A 17,062-nucleotide genomic window follows, 5' to 3' on the forward strand; every position below is an offset into this window, starting at 1 on the left:
GAGCGAAAGTCTGGGTTTTGGGTGCGTGTTTGAACAGACATAAACACATAATTAATAATATTAATATCTAAAGATTTCGATCTTGGTAGGTTTTTTTTCGAAACACAACTAATGTCGTCCTAAATGAGCATAAAAAGTTAGGAAAGCAATCGAATGCTTTCATTATAACGTTAGATGTGTGCATTTTTAAAGTGACACCTGTTATTTAATGTAAATAAATGAAAAAAAATAAATAAATATGAGATTCATTCGTTGCTCTTTAATCAGAATGTGTAAGTTATACAGTGAAGAAATGGCTAATGAGATTTGATAGCTTGAATCTTTTTCATTATAATAGCTATTCATTTTTATTATTATATAAGCTGAACTGTTTGCTAATGTATTTGCAGCTGATGTATACTATTTAATTTTTCTTTTGTAAATATTAATAATAAAACATTTTACTGGCCATTTAACAGTTTATTTACAATGAAACGGCTCCAAATGAACATATTTAGTAATTTGGGGATTTTTTTAAAGGTGAAGGGGGGGGGGGGGGTATGGGGAGTCGGGGGAATCTCTTATTATGGTGGGCATATCCCTTATTTTCACATCCCAATGTTGACAGGTATTTGAGCGCCCCCTGCTCGCCTCACTAACACCACTTCCGGCAACCTAATTTTCCAATGTGGTCTGCTATCCAGATACTGACCGAGCGCAGCCCTGCTTACAGAGGTCACCACTTCAATATGTTCCCTCTGCAGCCATGCTTGCAGTCGCTGCAGCAGTAGTAAGTGCACCTGCAGCTTTTGACCACTGGGTGGTGCTTTAACCGTAGATTTTCAGCTTTGCCTTTTCACAATAATACTGTAGATAGGACGGTACTAGATGTCTACCTTATGTGATGTGATGTGTTCAATTAGAATTTAATTTTGTTTGGTTGTTTTGGTTTTCTTAGTAATAAACTTGCTTTTACACTATACTGTATGTTTTAGAAAAGATACAATACATGGTGAGAAGTAAAGCCCTAGGCTGCAAATATTAAAGAGCCCCTATTATGTCCTTGTATGCGTGTAACACAGCTCTAAGTGAATGAAAACATCTAGCTGAGGGTTAAATGAAAGTGCACCGTGATCAAAACTATTGATTCTTTAACAAAATAGTCGACTCCGAGTTGAATAAATGAATCATGTTGAGTTCGGATCTTTTGCTTGAACGTGTCAGCGTTGATACGGTACATCACCAAATACATAGTTCCAGATTCTGTCAAATGTGAACGCCCTTTCCCTTCAGACACTAGCCGAGCGCGGGGGATCACGGGACTGATCATGACACGAAGATGACGACCATTGACAGATGGAGATTCGGCTGCGGGGAATAAAGGGTTAAAGTTTATTTTCACTACAATACCACAGTATAGCTAACCGTGTGCTGTTTGTTCCTGTCATTTTTCTGATTTTTGATACAACAACCTACGCTGCAACACGGTATTCGTCGGCCGTTTGCTATTAAAGGACTTTGTCAGTAACTTTTACAGTTCAAATTGACCAGTTCCTTCTTCCTCCAGATCATAACATATTTAATTGTGATTAAAATTGTTGCCTCGTTTTGTGTAGTTTGCAAAACATGTGTTTAATTGTGTGTTATAAGTTGTAATCCCCCCGCACGACTGGTAATCACTTATCCATTATAGATCAGTGCTTGTACTGTATCTCTCAGGTTAAACCTCTATAGGGCTGTTCACATATCGTGTCCAAAACCACGTCGAAAACGCGACACGTGCTTCTTCCTTTACCGATTTAAACGCGTTTCTGAACTTGCGATCCTCTGCCGTTTGCCTTTGCTATGGCCATCATCAGCTGCTCCTCACTTGTGGCGTGGTCAGTTTTCAAAACAGTTCAACTTTTGCCCCTGTGTGGGTTAATGCTGAATGTGTGTCGTTGTTATTACTTGGAGTTAGGTTTAAGAGTAGAGTAATATGCTGGTGTTTAACTGCATTGCTTTACTGCATTCCTGCATTGGGCTCTCGCATTTACTCTGCTACTTAATCGGCGTGCTGGGCATTTTTTCTCTGTCTCGCGCTGAACGCATTCGACCAATCACAACAGATTGGGTCATCAGACCAATCAGTGCAGATTAGCCTCCTGCTAAGAAAGGGTGTGGGAACAAATGAATCCCTGAACGAATCATATGGGAGTCGATGGGATAATTAGCTAAAAATAAACGAATATTATAAGACAATGAACGTGTTTTTTTGACCTTGCCTGCATATCAGCCTGTTGTTGAAGACCCCTTAAACCAAAATATGACCTTTTATAAAGCAAAATAGAGGCTCTTAAAGCAAATACTTTTATAGTGCTCTATTAAATTGCGTTGGGGTAAAAAGAAAGTTTGATTTCTAAATCCTTTAGTTTTATATAGAATATGAAAAAAATCTCTAAATATGCAAACAAATAACTAAATTGACTGGAATGGCATTCGTTAAAACAGCACAGGACATGACGTGCTATATAAAAGCTAATCAAATGTCTCTCATTTAGGGTGATGACAAGTTTTACAATTGAGTATCAGATTGTCGCTTCAGTGGGCGACCATGTGAGAGTTGCAGAGAGCTAGATGCCTTGACAGTGGCCGTCTTGACTTGCAAATATGCTCTAGATGTCAACGCATCTTAAAAAAATATTCATGCTACATAATCACATGTGACATTTGCATTTTCTGAACAGCTTAAAAACAATCATTTACAAAAAAATGACCCAAAACTGACCCAGAAAACCCAACACTAAAAATAAAATTAGCATTAATTAGCAGTTTTCTGTATTTTGTGAATCATGTTTTTATTTTTCTCTGTTTATTTCTGCTTTTGAATTGCATTATGAGACTTTGATCATTCTTACAACATTGTAGAACTTTGAAAAGTTGGAAAAAGTGAATTTTATGAACATTTATAATATTTTAAAGTGATATATTGTCTGGGTTGGTGTTGTATATTACGCTACAAAAGCCTTGTAATAAACTGCCAGTGCATTTTTAGCTATTTTACAAACTTTTTTCTCTCCATTTAATTATATGATATTATATTATTATTTCAAACTACTAAAATGTCAATAAAAGTCAAAACAACAACAGAAATTAGTCCAAGAAAAATCTGGAAAATTTAAAAAGCCTTTATTCACATGGCTAAATCTTAAAAAACCTACGCGTTTCAGCAAGGATCTGCCTTCATCAGGTTAACAGTGATCAGGTGCGTCTAGAGTCTCTTTTGAGTACTACGGTCACATGACTCATTTAAACATCTCAACAACGCTCAAACAATTTAACAAACAAAGTCAACTGTCATCATTAATTCGGCATAGATAGAGGGTGACTTATAACCATACACAGACATACACTTACATACACACTGCTTAACTTGCTCAGACACACTCTCCCAATTCAAAACTAGATTAAAGACCTATCTGTTCAGTAAAGCATACACTTAGTGCACCACTTAGGGGGCTTCCACACAGGTTCTGCATCTTGTTTATATACACTATGAACAGCAGCTACGCTAATTATTTTCTTTATTCTCCATTTCCATCTGGGGATACTCTTCCCGAGGCCCTCAGACTATGCAGAGTCACTAGCCGCGTTTCCACTATCGCGCCTAAAGCGAGCGAGCCAGGGCGAGCCAAGGCCAATCGCGTTTCCACTATCACTTCCGGGGCGTAATCGGGCCAAAGCGGGGCTTCCTTGGGGCCAGCGTCTGGCCTTTTTCGGTCCGCCGAATACCTTGGGCCAAGGAGGGCCAACTGGGGCTTCGGGGCGAGGTTACGTACAAAGGCGGAGTTTTCCTGTCAGGTAAAGAGGAGACAAGATGCTTTCTTCCCTTACATTTGTTTTGCTATCGCGCTTGATCAACTCACTAAGAAGAAGAAAAAAATCTGTGTTCGAAGTAAATGCCGCCGAACTCGAATGTCCTTATCCAGGGATCGCTGTCTGGCCTTACACCAACAGACCACAAACAGTAAATAAACAATCGCTTCGGTGTTCTCTATCTTCCAGCTCTCGTAGTGATGCCAGGTTGTGTTTGTGTTATAATTTGAGTTTTTTGTTCCCGCTGAAGTGGGCGGGTTGGGTGACGTTTGATTCAGGGGACGTTCTGGGGGCGGTGTTTGCGTGACGCGCTGCGAGCGACTAGCCCGACAGTGGAAACGCGACATGATTTCGGCCTCATTTCTCAACCTCCCGGGCTATTGGCCCGGCCTAGCCCGATTAAAGCCCTGGCTCGCACTGGCCCGATAGTGGAAATGCGGCTACTGATTCGATCCAAGACCAATGACGAGATGGTCCCAAGGTTTCCATATCCTGGACCAGGCCGAATCCTGAGCAGCTACTGTGGTGGTCATGGAGGAGTGGAGAACATGAGACTGATTCCTGTGACGCTCCAGAGACAGACGAGTCTTCGCTGAGGCCAGCTTCCAGCCTCCGCCACTGAGACTGCAGCTCTGCACGAGACGTTTGGCCAGCGGAGAAATTCAAATGCTCGTGCCCAACTGAGCCTGGTTTCTCTCAAGGTTTTTTTTCTTCACTTCCGCCATTAGTGAAGTTTTTTTCCTCTCCGCTGTCGCCACTGGCTTGCATGGTTCGGGATCTATAGAGCTGCGCATCGTTGGATTTGCTCTTCAGTATTTGGACTCTCAGTAGTGATTATTAAACCACACTGAACTGAGCTCAACTGAACTGAACTTAAACACTAGAAACTGAACTACACTGTACCTATTTACTATGACCTTTTATGTGAAGCTGCTTTGACACAATCTACATTATATAAGCGCTATACAAATAAAGGTGAATTGAATTGAATTGAATATAAGAGGTAAAAAAAAGTCAACAAAAGTCACTTTGTCAAACTGTAGAGTTGAATATTCAACATTAAAAGTCGACAGAGCAGAGATCAACATCCTATAATGCAATTCACAACTGTTATTAAACAGAAAACACTTCTAAATCACTAAATACAGAAACTTAATTAACAGATATTGCAGTGTAGCAAGAAGGCTTGTTGTTTTATATAAGAAATAAAAGGAAAATTCAAACTTTCTTCCTTACAATGTGAAGTTTATATGAAGTTTACTTTTTCAATTATGAGTTTATATCTGTCAATCTGCAGAGCTGTGAGATATAAACTTATAAAAGCAATTCTAAGAAAAGATCTATTAGTAAGATTTAAATCAACCATTGTAATAAGAGAAATGTACATTATGTTCTGACAGCGTACGGTAAAGTGATAAAACAAAAAAAAGTGTTGCGAGATGTATATGCAGAGGTCTGAGGTAAAAGGTGAGATAAAACTGAACTGAACTTAAACACTACAAACTGAACTACATTGTTCCAATTTACTATGACCTTTAATGTGAAGCTGCTTTGACACAATTTACATTGTTTAAGCGCTATACAAATAAAGGTGAATTGAATTGAATATAAGAGTTATATTATCTTTAATATTTTTACTCTTAATGGATGACAGACTGTGACTCCTAATACATGTCAACAAAGAATGTAAAAAAAAAAAGAGTTTTCAAAAATGTCTGAATTATGAGATAGAAAGTTGCAATAAGCTTTATTAACCTTAATTTCTATATTTAAATAAAATTAATAATTTATTTAAAATTATAAGTATATATATATTTTTATTATTATTAAATATTTTAAAATAATACATTAGAGTTTACACTCAGTTGTTTTAAATAAAATTACTAAATACATTTTATTTTATTTTTTATTTTATTTTATGAAAGAAACACATGGTAAAACAGTTAAGAGATATAAATTAATTGAGAAAACTAAATTTTGAGATTTGAATAGTCATTTTTACTATTTACATTAAAATAGGTCACTCTCAATGCTCAATAAAAATTGTTTTTGTCTGAATTGTAAAAAAAAAAAAGAACATTGCAACATTGCAATAAAAATTTGGTCACTTTTAACTGAAATAAAGTCTTATAAAGTCTTGTAAAATATAAAAATTGCAATAACATACTTCAGACTATAATATGTAAAATAAGAAGATGGTGCAAAAAACTCTGATACATATATATACATATACATTTTCAAACAAAAATGATGCTTCAGGATTAACATAGATGTTAAACCAGGATCACATCGCACATCGTACATAAAAATAAATTAATAAAACATACAAATGGTACATATGGGTTTGTTGAGCCCTGTAAAAAAAGCCATTGTTCAGCTTATGCACATTTAAAAGAGGTGTTGTACAACGATTATGTCGTCTCTGATTTAGAAAAAAAAGGTGTGGCGTATTTAGTGAGTCACGCAACCGCGAATCAGTTCAGTTTAGAATCAACCGAGCGAATCAATCAACCGCGAATCAGTTCAGTTCAGAATCAACCGAGTGAATCAATCAACCGCGAATCTGTTCAGTTCAGAATCAACCGAGTGAATCAATCGACCGCGAATCAGTTCAGTATTAACCGAATGAATAAATCGAACGTGAATCAGTTCAGCAATGGCGATGTAAAAGCAGAGGAACTACAATCTCATCTGCTACGCAGGAAATACAGTACATTATTGTCTCGTTCTGCAGCACCTTCACTTTGTGAACTACAGAAGAGCGTATTATAATGTGGATTGACAGCGATAGGTTTTAATAACGCTTAAGCGCTGTGCTGAAGTCTCGCTTGTGACAATCCTTGAAAGTGTATCATTGAGAAACAACCACACATGTGCAAGAGTCGTATGAAGCAGCATCATAATTATTCAGCACCAACCACTACTGACTGAAATTCCTGCCCTACTCATCGCGGGAGGATTCATTGTGCACCAACGGCCCTGAGACTGTAGCTCAAAGACCAGCTTCATTTCAACCTCCTGGTGTCTGAATATATATAAAGGACTATTTATAATAGTTTCTTTTTTGTTGATTTGTGTGCAATCAACATTACATTCTTTACATTCTATATTGTGAACTTCTCTTTCATTAATATTTTGTGCAGGCCTACGCTCATTTGATTTATGTTTTTGTTTCATTTGGATAATATTGGACAACAATTTAGTACATCCATGTTTTCTTTCATGGTTATTGGCAGAGATGTATAGTAACGAAGTAGAACTACTTCACTACTGTACTTAAGTACTAAAAGGCAGTATCTGTACTTTACTGGAGTATTGTTTTTTTCTCCTACTTCCACTTTTACTTAAGTACATATTTTCGATGAGTTTAATACTTTTACTCCGATAGATTTTTTATGAGCTGCATCGTTACTCGTTACTAGAGGTGTCAAAATGGTCGATATCGGTTCAGTAATAGATCATAACGGGTTATTACGTACTGACGTCATTTATCTCCTATGTGCGGTGTCGCAATACTATGGCGAAGGACGGAGGCGCGAGGGCGAGTGAAGGCGGCACAGCACACGAGCCGCTATTTCACTACTACAGAGAAATGTTGTGAGACTCCATCTCTGCCTCTCTCACTTTGGACATTTGACCCGCTGGCCTGGTAGGCGTGTATGAGGTGCAAGTTTTCTCCACTGTGTCTATTATAGATTACCTGTGATAACCGCGTATTATACATACATAGACTGTAACCGCGGCTGTTCTTCCCGCCATCAGTGAACAACGCTTTCATTTCTAAAGCCGATAGCAGCCCTTTCTGTTGAGAAGGTGAAGACAATAACCAAAGGGGTGTAAGACCTTGCCTGTCAGCGTTTAAAAAGCAGGCGGGAGAATATTTACATTAGTTTATTTGCTATAAATGCTCATGCTGTCTTCTGTGTATGAGTTTTGTTTGATACATTCAGAAAGAGTGTTTTCTTTGAGCGGGTCAAATTAAAGGTACAGTTCATATATATTACTGCTGTATTAAAGGACACAATTATATTACAAGTAACCATTTAACTGTCACACCAAGAAAAAAAACAATAGAATTTTTTTATTTATTGCATTTCTTAACTCCTAATGTCGCTAGTTAACACAATCAATACATTTTCCCCCAACACATCCCATAATTTCTAAAATATCAGCCTCTACCAAATGGTTGAGATGTTGGTTTATGGTAAAAGTACCAGAATGAATAAATATACTATAAAAATATGAAGTTTAAGGCCAATTTAATTAAAACATAATCAAAATGAAACATTTTTGAATACTAAATCATAGCCATAAGCCATAAAATATTTCAGATTTTCATTTAACACAGTAATATACACGTTTTCTTTTTTTTACAATAAAATCAAAATCAAGTGAATTAGAACATTCGTTTACAGCGTTTACAACCAGTAATTTGTGCTCCGAAAATGGGTTTCAATAGCGTTTTGAGTGGATTATGGACTGTTTTTGTGACACACAACTTTGAAAGGTGTGTGTTAAAGCTGTTATAATCGGTCAGATCTGTGGTTCAAGCGTGAGAGAAAAACAGTATTGTAAGTCATGTTTCTTTTCATTCTGCTTAATGACGTGCCCCCAAAAAAGAGATTTAAAATAAACAAAACAATATGATGTCTTTTGACTGCATTCTTTAATAACTACATTACACAATACTTGTACTTTTACTTTCAGTACTTGAGTAGTAAATTTTGAAATAAACTACTTGCAATACTTAAGTACAAAAAATGTTGAATACTTTAGTACTTCCACTTAAGTATGGTGCTTAAAGAGCACTTTTACTTCTACTCAAGTCACTTTTTGATAGAGTACTTGTACTTTTACTTAAGTCTGGGTCTCTAGTACTTTATACATCTCTGGTTATTGGACATCAATAGTGTTAATATACATACTGAGACGGTTGGCACAGTAACTAGTGCAACCCAGTCCTTAATAACAGGCCCCATGGATGTAATGGCCCCCAAATAACTAAATCCGCCCATGGCAGAAAGGACCACAAAGGCAAACAGAAGTGCCAGATGAAATGTTATAATGTAGCAATATGGGGCCAAGATACAGAACAAAAACAACCTGAAGTTGTAATAAAAGAGTCTTGAAAACAAAGTAAAGTGACAAACCTTTCTTAACATTATCTATGTGCGTCGGAGAAGCAGATTGTAGTGTATGGCTCCATCAAATGAACATAAATCTTGAACATTTCCCATCTGAGCCTGTGATCTGCATTCAAGAAAGTCAATGAGAATAAACAGCGGCGATGACTCACCTTATTGTTGGCCAGGTATAAATAGCTCAGCCTTTCCAGAATATCAAACCCTTCATCCTCAAGGCCTGCACACAAACACACACGAACACACGTTACTGCTTGATTCAATTTCAATTTCGAGGATTTGTAATAACCTTTATACATGGAGCATAAAAAAACTATTGGAAAGTATTTACTTAAAAACATGTAAGAATTGAATTTCTCTGTTAATGTTTTAAGAAAAAAACTGCCAAAATACTTCAAGTTTTTCTCAATACAACTTTACAAATTCTGTACCAATATTTGTAGTCAATAATAGAGCTGTAGAAATGTAGTCAATAATAGAGCAGTTTAAATGACCTTGAAAACACTAGATTAAAACTCAAGGATTTCCAGCACCGCTACCAACCCTGTTGTTATGTCCCCTTATGTATTAATTCTGCTCTATTTATTTTTAGGAAGTGTTACTTGTGTACTTGCTTCTTTGCTTGGTCCTGCCCCTGCTCCAATTGATGCCACACCCTACCTAGTCAGCTGACTCCTGGCTGCCTATAAATTCTTCCTTCGTCACTTCCTGTTTAGCTGTTTAAACTCACTTGCGGTTGCTAGTGGATTGTGCAACCTGAAAGGCGCATTCTGAAAACGTAGGCCTGTGGACGTTTCTGGAGACCGCGGAATACATCCCGGGAGGTACGTATTTTTTTAAGCAGCGGATGCCCTTTCAGCTGCAACCCAACACTGGGAAACACCCATACACCAATATTTACATACATACACTACGGCCAATTTAGCTTATTCAATTCACCTATAGCGCATGTCTTTGGACTGTGGGGCAAAACCGGAGTAACTGAAGGAAACCCACGCCAACACGGGGAGAACATGCAAACTCCACACAGAAATGCCAACTGGCCCAGCCGGAACTCGAGCCAGCGACCTTCTTGCTTTGAGGCGATCGTGCGACCCGCTGCGCCACCGTGACCCCTGTTTTGGTGCTGGAAATACATAAATAAATTTAGTTTACTTTATTCACACATCCACATACAGAAAGAAAACAGAATTTACGCTGTCTAATTGTAAGATTGAGAGTAATAAACTAATTCAGGATCTTAATGTTGTCTTATTTAGTTTACTCAGTTAAATAAAATCGCTTTTCAGTAAATGACAGCATTTTCCAACCAAATTCCAGCACATTATGTTTTCGTCCATGAACAAAATTTTAATTTAGTTATTCATTCATTTTCTTTTTGGCTTAGTCCCTTTATTAACACAGCAGAATGAACCGCCAACTTATCCAGCACATGTTTTACGCAGCGGATGCCCTTCCAGCCATAACCCATCACTGGGCAACATTCATACACACTCATTCACACTCATACACATGCAAACTCCACACAGAAACGCCAACTGACCCAGCTGACGATCGAACCAGTGACCTTCTTGCTGTGAGGCGAACGTGCTATGCCACAGCTTAAATTATAAATAATTATTAAATCCTATTTAAGCTGTTATACAGTAAAATAAAACCTATTGTACTTATTGTATTAAATGAATGAAACTGCTTTGCTTCTAAAGATCTCCTCGTGTGCACTTATTAGACATTAGACATTAGAATTTTATAGATTTCCATTGCGCTCCTAAAATTCTTTAATAGGCTCCTAAATTTTTCAATTTAGGAGCGCATGTGCTAATCCTGAAAAAAGTAAGCGTCAAGCCCTGTACCCACTGCGCTACCACTAATTTAGATATTCTTTAAAGTTAATACATTTTACATGATCATTTTGTAGTAAAAAATAAGATATATTTTAATAATTTTAATAGATTTACTTGTTTAAACCCACGTGAAAAATATGTTTCAAAAAAGTAATTAGTAGTAACACATTTTATTATACCTTATAAGCAGGGGCGGGACAAAGGTACTGTTATTCCAGCCTGATCTCACGAGAAAACGTAAGTATTTTACGTTTTGACAGTTTAGTGGCTAATTCGTACGAATTCGTACGAGTTCAGTCGTACGAAATTGTACGATTTTAAAAAGGAGGCGTGGCACCTAACCCCACCCCTAAACCCAACCGTCATTGGCGGATGAGCAAATCGTACTAAATTGTACGAATTAGATCGTACGAATTTGTAGGAATTAGCAACTAAGTCAAAAAGTTACGAATTGCCGTGAGATTGTGTTGGTTATTCAGGCCACATCAGATGCGATCGGTAAGTGAAGAGCCGGGGAGGGGGAGATGAGTTAGCATTAATTTGCAAGTTTATGCTAATATTCTTATCTAGAGTTCGAATAAATTAGCAAACATAAATAAATACTGCAATAAATGCAATACTAGTTTGTTCATGTTAGTAAATAGATTAACTAGTGGACCATTATTTTAAAGTGTTACCGAATTTTCTCTTTTTTAGCCAAATGATTTCTTCAAACAAGACTAATCGAATACTTCTGCTGCTCTATTGAAGCAGCCATGTTGACCACACATGCAGGAAGGAGACGAATCCAAACACAGCAGATTTTCCTTTCCATCTCTTCCTCACACACAATATTCAGTTTGTTTTTTTCCAGCCGTCGTCCTCCACTGACCCCCAACCAGTTGTACCTTGTGTTGTGAGCCGGTTGTTCTGTAGATTTAGGGTCTCCAACTGCTGAAGACGGGACAGATGCTCCAGCGCGACCTCGCTGATCTGGTTATTCTGGGACATCGCAGGAAAAAAAAAAACATGATGATATTTAAAGGGATTTACAGCATATAAATAGACTAAATCTGTCACGGTTTACTCACCCTCATGCTGTTCCAATCTTTCTTTCTTTCTTCTGTGAAACACAAATGGAGATGTTTAGCAGAACGTCCCAGCTGCTGGTTTCTACACAATGATAAGAGCACTCAAAAAAGGATTGTTTTTTCTAGCTTGTTTAAACTGCTCATTTAAAATAAGCTGAATAAACACAATTCTTGATATTTTTTGGAGCGGGGCAACTTAAATGTTTTATGTTCAATCCACTTAAATATGTAAAACTTATTAGGTTATTTTAATCAATTTGTGTTGGGACGACATGAAGGAATTGTGTGGAACCCAGCATTTATTACAGTAAGTCTATGAATGAACTTCAAAATGACAAGAAAAGCATAATACAAATTCATACTATTTGCACTTTTTAATTTGATAACAGAAATCTCATGATATTTTTATTTCTTTTTATCAATAATAATAATTTTTTGGTCACAAAAAGCTATCAAATGCGATAAGAAGGATTGCATTGTAATGCACCAGTCATGTGAACTACTATAGTGGACTTTATTGTCATTTTTGAAGTTCAAAAGCCCCATTAAAAATAAATAAATCATAATCATAATAATAATAATCTGGACATTCTGCATTCTTCATTTGTATTCCATAAAACAAAGAAAGACATTCGGGTTTGGAATAACATGAGGGTGAACATTTTTTGGTTATGTATACCTAAAATATGTTTAAATAGCATATACAGGTATAGTCAGAATTATTGCCCCTTTGGAATTATTAGCCACCCTGTATATTCTTTTTCCTCAATTTCTATTTAAAGGGCACCTAGTTTACCCCTTATTTATGATTTAATATTAATATGGTTTTTCTGAGTGTGCCAGTTTAGGTTCAGTTCAAAACACCATTCAGATTTTTTTTATTATAATGTGTTAAAAGTGTCATGTTGGGGGCGTGTCCACAGTTCGTTGTTTTTGAATGTGTCAGAGTGGTAGTTACACAATCATTTGTGTCTTTGTATAGTTTTACACCCGCTGTGTAACGATGTATGCGTCCTCCGTATAGGGATGTAATGATGTAATGAACAAATATTTGGACTCTCAGTAGTGATTATTAAACCACACTGAACTGAGCTAAACTGAACTGAACTTAAACAATGAAAACTGAACTACACTGTTCCTATTTACTATGACCTTTTATGTGAAGCTGCTTTGACACAATCTACATTGTATAAGCGCTATACAAATAAAGGTGAATTGAATTAACTGGTTTCACTATTAACCACGCTTTAATTCATCACGGCTAATTAATTGTAAATGTTTCTCAACACCGTGTTTCTGCACTGAACAAAACTGCAGCAACTAAACATAGTTATGCCAACTGTGTGCGCGTTTAAAGTTCCGAGCTTGTACAGCGAGACTAATAACCACACACACTGAATTAACTTTGACTGAGGCTATAACTAAGGCAAGTTCGATATTTGTTATATAGGGACGTGCATGTGAGGCAACGCGCTCACTCTTTCCAGCCACACCTAGTTGAGATGACAGGGAGCTTCTGTGACTGCGGCAAATGTAAACAGCTGAAGTTTGAGGAAGACGCAATGAAAAGTTCACATGTTTGCAAACCCACCTAAAGTTACAAACAATGGCGATGAGAGTGATCATGTGGTGAATGTTGATCCGCCAGCTGAGATCAATCGAGTGTTTTCAGAGAGAGTGCTGAAAGACTTGGGGTGTATTAGCTGTTTTTAATAGCCCGAATCTCAATACGTCGCATTCACTGCGTGTTCAACGCAAATGTCCGCTATATGTAAAATCTCTGTTGCTCATTCGCAGGAAGACGATAAAGGCTCTTGTTGAGCCCAATGAGCCTTACATCCAAAAGTAGAGCAAGGGTGTGTCTTTGGTGACATCGCTTTTACTCACATGGTGAAAATGGCGGACGTGAAACAAGAAACTGAGGATATGGTAATGCGCGCCTGTCAATCAATAATGGTGGGCGGGGGGACCGCACTCCTACACCAAGTTGCGGTCAGTCTCAAAACCGCTCCAATTGGTCCATTGTTTTTGTTGTTAAATTGAAAAAAAAAAAAGGACTGGGTGTGTTTATATCACCCCAATATGACGGTCTATGCACTATACATACACACGTCTGTCCAAACAGCTTGAAAAGTAGATTTTTTCACCATAGGTGCCCTTTAAAAGAAAGAAGTAATAACTCATTTCTAATAACTGATTTTTTTTTTATCTTTGTTATGATGACAGCACATAATATTTGACTAGATAATGTTTATGATACTAGTATTCAGCTTAAAGTGACATTTAAAGGATTAACTAGGTTAACTAGGCAAGCTAGTGTCATTAGGCAAGTCATTGTATGACAGTGGCTTGCTCTGTAGACAATCAAAAATATATATAGCTTAAAAGGGGTAATAACTTTGACCTTAAAAGGATTTCTAAAAAATTAAAAACTGCTTTTATTCTAGCTGAAATAAAAAAATTAAGACTTTCTCCAGGAGAAAAAATATAGGAAATACTGTGGGAAAAAGTCCTTGCTCTCTTAAACATCTTTTGGGAAATATTTGAAAAAGAGAAAAAGGGCAAATAATTTTGACTGTATAATGTGCTTATATGATCATGTGACAATGAAGACTGGAGGAATGATGCTAAAATTTTAACTTTGAATCACAAGAATAAATTATATAAAAAATATATTAAATTATATTCAGGTTTTTTGAAGTTGTAATAATATTTAACAATCTTATTTTATTATATTTTTTAGCAAAAAAATTCAGCCTATGTGAGCTAAAGAGACTTCTTTCGAAACACTAAATACATTTTCTATTTAAAAAAAAACTGATTCAAAAAGAAGATGAACGGGAAATGGTAATGTTTCATAATTCATAAATAAATTGTTAAATAATTTAATTAATTAAAATAAGTAATAATTTCCCAGTGATGGGTTGCAGTTGGAAGGACATTCGCTGCGTAAAACATGTGCAGGATAAGTTGGCGGTTCATTCTGCTGTGGCGACACAGGATTAATAAATAAGTAAAAAAAATTAAAATAAGTGAAAATTTGGAAAAATAAGCAATAAGTGTACAATATAAATATAAAAAATATTATTTTATTAAAACAAATAAACATATTGCTAGAAAAGAAAAAGCAAAAACATATATTAAAAAATTATATATAAAAAATAAATAAATAAAATACCCTGTTAGTTGTAATGATTATAAAATAATTATAGGAAAAAAAAAATCAACATATAAAAAAACCAAAATTCTATTAAAATAAATGAATACAATTCTAATTAAATAAAACAAACAAATACACATTAGATTAAAAAAGGTAAAATAAAAATAAATCAATACTAAATACATTCTAATCAGTACAAAAAAATACAACTCAACAAGAAAAACATTATTTTCAATAATATATTTATTTATTTTATTAATTATTTGTTTTACAGTAGAGTCTCAAAAAACACTATAACTGTCTTTTGAGGGGGTCCCTTGCATGACCATGGTCCTATTTGGGCATCTAAAATAGGGGGAACACCAGACCTCCTACATATTAAACATTTTGAAATGCTTCAAAAATATACTCTGCCAAGTTATGATCAGGAAAATGTGCTTGCCAATCTATCAGAGGAATCTGCAAACAAACCCACGCATGAACCTGCAGTGAGAGCTATCGGGTCTGTTCAGAGGTATCCTGCGGGAATTCAGAGACTCACTCCATTACAATCCACCGCCCCCTCGCCACTTTGCTATGATGACAGTACACTAATATCTTAGTTGAGATTTTGCAAGATACTAATATTCAGCTTAAAGGGAACCTATTATGCAAAAATCACTTTTATAAGGGTTTAAACACCATTGTTTGTGACTATAACCAGCTTCTAATTATAACAATTTACTAATTCTACTTTTATAATCCCACTAGATAAAAGCAGTCTGCAGAAACACTTTGATTGACATTCTTTCTTTATATGTGTCATAAGAGGGAGAAAGCCCCGCCCATTAATCTCTCCCTCATTAGCATAGGAATTTAGTCTAGTTTTTTAATCTGCCACTATGCTGACACAGAGGCATTGTAGCTCCGCCCTCTTTTGAAAAGAGCACAATCTCATTTGAATTTAAAGTGGCACTCATCAAAATGCCGAAATTTAGGATCTAAGTCTAAAAGAGGCAGAGAGTGATACAACATTATTTGTGGGGTATTTTAAGATGAAACTTTATATACACACTCTAGGGACATCAGAATCTTGTAAAAAGGGCCATAATAGCGTTCATTTTACACACAAAATGCAACCATATGTACCCGTGAGCACATGTTTCCCAGTTCTCCAAAATGTAGCCCTGGGCACATTTTCCTAATGAGCCTGTGATGCTTTGACAAGTCTAAATTACTAAGTCTACAAGTTTTTTATTATTATTATGATAATATATTCTTATGATCGGGTGTTGAAAGAGAAAAGAGAGTGTGTACTAATCATCTCAGTACAAACAAATGTATCCACTTATTTTTTCTTCCCTCACCTGCAGTGAGAGCTGCCGGGTCTGTTCGGATAAATCCTGCGGGAATTCAGAGAGACTCACTCCATTACAATCCACTGCCCCCTCGCCACTACAGCTGCATTTCTCCGGACAGGATACCTTTTCCTCTGCATTTTTCACCTCCTCTGCTTCCTCTTCATCCAGCAGGTGGAGATCGGCTTCTGTCTGACCGCGAACAACTAGAATCCAGCCCAGCAGAAGCAAACACATGAGCTCCAGCAGCCCGCACCGCTCATCCATCGCACCCGCGCCTCAACACTTTCACTCGGGACAAACAACAGTGGAAGAAACTCCTGAAGGACTGGACCAGCTCTGAGTATTTAAAAGAAAAGATGTAATTAAAAAAACTTGGAAGAATTACAATGATCATGTCAATTTAAAGGGGTCCTGACATGTGAAATTTAATTTGCTTTGAACTTTGACAAACAGTTGAAGACCAAAATATTAGCTCTCTTTTGGAATTTTAATATTGTTTCAAATACTTGCCAAGTGCTGTTTTTTTAAACATAACTAATTTCTAATTATTAATTTATTTTGTCTTTGCCATGATGACGGTACATAATATTTTAGTTGCTTTCCAAAATACTAGTATTTAGCTTGAAGTGCAATTTAAAGGCTTAATTAGGTTTATTAGGTTAACTTGTCAAAT

The 17,062-nt window shown here is 36.3% G+C and overlaps 1 protein-coding gene across 2 annotated transcripts in view; it reads right to left on the reverse strand.

The window, feature by feature from the left end:
- Positions 1-17,062, reverse strand: part of podn (podocan) — a 48,546-nt gene that overhangs the window by 19,415 nt on the left and 12,069 nt on the right. The window contains exons 1-4 of one of the 2 annotated variants that reach the window (XM_056449684.1): positions 16,396-16,474; positions 11,890-11,921; positions 11,707-11,800; positions 9,131-9,195 (exon numbers count right to left, since the gene is read on the reverse strand). In XM_056449684.1, coding sequence (XP_056305659.1) covers positions 9,131-9,195; positions 11,707-11,800; positions 11,890-11,895 — 165 coding nt within the window. In that variant the 5' untranslated portion in view covers positions 11,896-11,921; positions 16,396-16,474. Of the gene's footprint in view, positions 1-9,130; positions 9,196-11,706; positions 11,801-11,889; positions 11,922-16,395; positions 16,726-17,062 lie in introns of those variants that run through there. The other variant, XM_056449683.1, reaches the window with a different exon arrangement.

This window comes from Danio aesculapii, chromosome 23 (assembly GCF_903798145.1).
Source record: "Danio aesculapii chromosome 23, fDanAes4.1, whole genome shotgun sequence".
Taxonomy (NCBI): domain Eukaryota; kingdom Metazoa; phylum Chordata; class Actinopteri; order Cypriniformes; family Danionidae; genus Danio; species Danio aesculapii.